A 5,462-nucleotide genomic window follows, 5' to 3' on the forward strand; every position below is an offset into this window, starting at 1 on the left:
AACCAAAGTTTTTCCAAATTCACCAACTATGATATGCTTGTTGTTTCTAATAAAATGTGCACTGCACATGTAAGTTTGGAAGTTCAGATGTAGTTGTCACCTTTACTTATAGGACGTTATTCAGCTGATCACTTAATGAGACGTGGTTGCACTTAGTTTGAAAGCCATTTTCTAAAGAAATAAAATGTAGAAAATATCCTTATCAGAGTGTATAAAATACGAAAGAGGGCAGCGCGGAACAGTGTTGCTGTGGTTGCGCTCAACTTCCTGTGGCGGTGTGAAACAGGCGGTTTAACTGACGGTGTGATAGCACGACAATGATTTTAATAAGTAATAGAATTAAATTATGCTCCTTAGCGTTTACAGCTGCTCGTATGTATGCAAGCGGGCCCCAAGTCAACAACAATCCCGTCGTATTCTTTGATATCGCAGCGGATAATCAGCCGCTGGGTCGAGTAACCTTCGAGGTAAGCGTGATTGAACTTGACGCGTGGACTTGGTTCCTAGTTAGCTAGCCCACCGTGCTTAGCCTTTAAGCTAATAAGTATATATGGTCTATAAGACGGATATTGCCTGGTTATCGTTTGTACCTCGTTTTCACCAGTTTTGAGTTCAGCAAAAATGGCCAATCGCAACCTGATTAATACTATGATCCGGTCTAATTTCAGATAGTTAACGCTAGCGTTCATGTCGTTAGACAGTGAAGTGTGAGAATGCAGTTGTTGGTCTATGAAGGGTTTATTTGCAGGCAACGTCTACCTAGCTACAGCCGGCTGTAACATAGCGATACATAAGACAAACAGTTTAGAAATGCAGGGAAAGAGCATTTTCTCAAAGTATCGTTTGCCTATATTTTGAATAGACAGGCACAAGTCTGATTCCACAAGTCTGATTCTGAAGTAAGAACAACTGATTTTACGCGTGTATCGTAAATGTTCCTGCGTAGATGGCTAGCTATAAATATCGCCTCAGTGACTTGGGTTGTTGTTGTTGTTCTTCTTCAGCTGAATGCCGACGTTGTTCCAAAAACAGCAGGTAAGACAACATCCGTGCTTTAAATCTGAACGTGCATATATGCGCGATTTGACGGTATTTCCCTGCTCACCGCAACCTAGCGCTCTTTCGTATTTTTGGAAGAGCTTTGATGTTTACACGAACTTTTACTACATTTAAAAGTACAACATTCAGCTTACTTGATTGAGCTAGTTTACTTGCATCATTATGTTAAACACAATTACTTATATTTTTAGACAGCTTTGTATTGTGCAATTAGATTTTATAAACAGTTCTGTCCAAATTTGCACTGCTGATAGGCCAAAGGTTATCACACCTGGCTGGTTGTAGAGCTGTTTTGGCCTTATGGGAAAATGTAGCCATTCTTTCTCTAAACTAAATGGGCATTTGAACATCATTACAAATACAAGGACTTTAATATTGATGTATTAAACCTGGAACAATAGAATCTTTTCAAACTTGATCTGATGATAGCCAAGGGCTACCACTCTTGGCAGTAGAGTTTTTCAGCACGGAAGTACCCCCTGCCCTGCACATTTGCAACATTGCACTACTGATGACCCCTGTTTTAGCTGGCAGTCAAGCTCTATAATGAACTTCTGAAAAACATTGTGCAAAAATGTTTTTCTATATAATGCTATTAAACACAATTAGTAATATATTTAAATAGTTTAACATAATGATGCAAGTAAACTAGTTCAATTAGGTAAGCTGTATTTTGTACTTTTAAATGTAGTGAAAGTGCGTGTTTACGCCAAAGGTCAAAATACAAGAAAGTCACCGTTTCTCTTTGCTTAAGGAACGTACGGTTGCGGTGAGAAGCGAAATACCGTAAAATCGCGCATGTAGGCGCATTCAGATTTAAAGGTCAGGTAGATTAAGGGTGCATTTTGCATTCATTCATTTTAAGTAATTCATACACATTTACATAGATTCCACCTCATGTCTCTCTCTCTCTCTCTCTCTCTCTCTCTCTCTCAGAGAATTTCAGAGCGCTATGTACTGGGGAGCATGGCTTTGGCTACAAAGGCTCCATCTTCCACAGAGTCATTCCACAGTTCATGTGTCAGGTAGCTACACACACTGTTGTAATGTATCCAGCAGAAATCCAACTTCATGCGTGTAAAGTAGCTCTTAGGTTTGAAGCACCCAACCATGTTGGACCATACTGGTCCTTATGAGCTGCTTCTTTGGCATGTTTCTTTGGAATTGAAAGTTCGGTGGGCAATGTGGACAGGAATTACTTCCCTCCAAAGCAAGATTCAACAGGTTGTGTGATGTCTTTGACTTGTCAGGAGACAAGTTGGGCTGCTCATGTTGTTCCGTTCAGACAGGAGTGACTCAGCAGCACAGTTTGGTATCTCAGTTGTGCAGCAGTGCCAAGTTGGTGCAGAGGAACCACATTTTCAGATTACTGTTCCACTTAAAGCAGGGATGGTGTTTATCATCCTGGGGCAACAATACTGATAATCAGTCCTATTATTAGCAAAGTCAGTAAGGCCTGCCTGGTCTTGGGGACTACTGGTAGATCTGGATTGGAGTGAGTTGTGTGGAAATAGAAGACAGAAAGAAGGGTGAGGTCATGTAGCAAAGTAGTTGGTAATTAACTTTGAATGCCCCTTTTAATTGCTACAAAGAGGATCACAAAAGAATGGGGGCTCCTAGGCCTTTTTCTGCCCTTTCTTCAGTCCAGCAGTTGCTGAGAATGATGTGTGCATGATGACTGAATCCAGCCCTCAGACTTGACCAAACTGGGTCTTGCAGAAATGAGAGCAAACACCCAGGGACTCCCTCTTGAGGCCAGACTGTAAATCGGTATTTCACACTCACTCTGCTGTAAATCAGAGTTTAACATTTAAGAAAGTTCACTAGTTGCACGTGATGGCTTGCCTTTGAAATCTACTCGTTGCTGCCCATATCTACTGGGCCAACAAAACTATATATTCATATTTAGAAGTCTTCAGAGAAGAACCTCCATTGTTTCTGTTATTTGTGCAGTTGTAACTCAAAAAATAAAGAGAAATACACTACCTCTGCATTGCACTGTAGCACTACAATATGTGATGTATGCTATAATGCGTATTCCTTGCTTGATGGCTAGAGTTAAATGTCTTTCACTTGGTTTAGGAAAAAATAAGTAATGACATCAGAATCAATTATTTAACAATGCCATGGTCTAAACTATTAAAATGAGGTAGGCTGACTCGAATGGTAGAGGAAAACTGTTTATCCCTCATGTATAAGAGGAGATCGGTGAAATTTCTGAAACTGTAAATGAAGCCTATATTGGCCATTAGTGGTCTGGAGCTTGAGCGTGTTGAAGAGCTGTGGTGAATACTGTGTTTGGCCTGCAGGGCGGCGACTTCACCCATCAAAATGGCACGGGAGGAAAGTCCATCTACGGCCCACGGTTTCCAGATGAGAACTTCAAACTGAACCACACTGGGCCAGGTGACGGCACTAAGTGTTTGGTCTGATCTGTTTTGGATGGATTTAAAGGGGAATTTTTTTTCCTCTGCTTATCTTTTCATACAATTTACTGAAGAGACTTTTTAAAGAAATATTTAATTTTTGTTAACACAGATTCTCAATTACAAAAACTCAGATCAGGAAGCTATGTAATAGTATAAAGTGGCAGAGGCACACAAAAACACCACACAGAACATGGTATGAGTAGTGTTCACAGAGACAGCCATGCTGGGAAAAATCCACACATGGTTTGAGTAGTGTTCACATTGACAACCTTCTTGAAAAACAGCACAGGAATTGGAAAAATAACTTGTGGGCACATGTGGTGTGTGTTTTGTAGTCCTATGTGGCATTCATTTAGAATTCACTAGGCCTCACATCTTCAGGCCTCTAGTATTAAACTGGGAGGTTTTTTGTTTGACATGTAGAAAGGACTTAAGGCCATGTATGTTTTGAAAAACATGACTGTGAACATGTAGGTTCATCAGGAGACTTGTTACTGCAGTTGTCTGTCCAATTACAGCAATTGGCCAATCCTTCAGGAGTCCTTGTTGCATTGGGTTCACCCACAAAAAGCTGAAGATTAAACTGTATAGCAACTGCAATCCATGGTAAGGCAGAAAAGACTTGCAGGGATTGGGAGTTCTTTTAAAAAACAAAGAACCATCTGACTGAAGCATAATTAACCACCACTAGATGGCATTGCTTATCAAAGTAATGCACGAAACCATTTCAGTCACCTTTAGTTTACTTAGTTGTTGAAGACCCATGTTCAGCCCATGTCTCTCCCATGAGTATAAACCCTTGACAGTCTTGTTCTGATTGTTCAAATATGTTTAAAGTTAAAGGTAGCTAGTGGTAACACTATCTTGTGTATTGTAGGTATTCTTTCTATGGCCAATGCTGGACCCAACACCAATGGCTCCCAGTTCTTCATTTGCACTGCTAAAACACAGTGGTATGTTAAAGCTGTGTATGAACTTAAAAAATATATTGCACACACACAAGTTTCAGTTTCTGTCCATGTTGCTTCAATTTGTTGCTGAGTTCTTTTGGATTTGTTCTCCAACTTTTTCTTAGTATATATGTATATGCAAGCACAAAATTACAATGTTGTGTATATGCATTTCTTGAAGTGTGTGTTTGTGTGTGTGAGCAGGCTGGATGGGAAGCATGTGGTGTTTGGCAGTGTGAAGGATGGGATGGAAGTGGTGAAGCAGGTGGAGGCTCTAGGCTCTCGCTCTGGAAAAACCTCCAAGAGGATCACAATTGCTGACTGTGGAGAGCTGAAGTAGATTGAATACAACTGTCTATCCCAGCTCTAGAGCTCTGTAATCACACTCAGCACTGATCAAAAATACACCTGAAACCTAGCAGAAATGCACACAGCGTGAACCACTTAGCTGTGTGTGTGTATGTTTTTTTTGCTGAAAAGTCTGCATCAATAACAGCCATATCTGGAGATGTGCATTAGGGCTGAAGTAATGGGGTGGATTAACTGGCTAAATATAGGCTTTGAACTCTTAGGTGAGTAGAGTTCTAAATCTTGTTCTAATGTGAATGTTACTTAAATTTTGTGAAAAATAAACATTTCAAGGGTGCTTCCTCTGTTCAAGATGTACTTCTGGGTGATTACAAACTTTAAATGATGTAAAACCTGACTGAAGTTTATTTGAATAACCATGACTTCACTGATTGTGTGTGTGTGTGCGTGCACACACTTGTACAATGTATATTTGTGTGCATGTGAGTTGGCTCTGAATGTAGTGTTGCCTAAGGAATGCAGAGGGTATGTTCTGCAGTTAAGGGTAGTAATTTGTTTATTTTTCACTTTGTTTAGTCTTTCTTGTTTTGCTGAACTGTAACTAATCTCAGGAATAAAACCTTTGACATGTGGTCCTCCAGGTCTTTCTGCCTCTTGTCTCCTCTAGAAAGTTAAAGCATCCACAGGCCAGACTCAAGTTTGATGTGTAGTAGTG

The 5,462-nt window shown here is 40.2% G+C and overlaps 1 protein-coding gene across 1 annotated transcript; it reads left to right on the forward strand.

Moving 5' to 3' along the window:
* The first annotated feature begins 253 nt into the window (after nucleotides 1-253).
* LOC145656497 (peptidyl-prolyl cis-trans isomerase A-like) lies at nucleotides 254-5,382 on the forward strand. The gene is made up of 6 exons (XM_081709665.1): nucleotides 254-467; nucleotides 1,005-1,035; nucleotides 1,996-2,084; nucleotides 3,369-3,465; nucleotides 4,366-4,441; nucleotides 4,643-5,382. Exons 1-6 carry the CDS (start codon nucleotides 318-320, stop codon nucleotides 4,776-4,778), a joined length of 579 nt encoding a protein of 192 aa, XP_081565791.1. The 5' UTR covers nucleotides 254-317; the 3' UTR covers nucleotides 4,779-5,382.
* Nucleotides 5,383-5,462: the final 80 nt, after the last annotated feature.

Source organism: Electrophorus electricus, unplaced genomic scaffold (assembly GCF_041902795.1).
Source record: "Electrophorus electricus isolate QZ-2024a unplaced genomic scaffold, ASM4190279v1 Scaffold70, whole genome shotgun sequence".
Lineage (NCBI taxonomy): Eukaryota > Metazoa > Chordata > Actinopteri > Gymnotiformes > Gymnotidae > Electrophorus > Electrophorus electricus.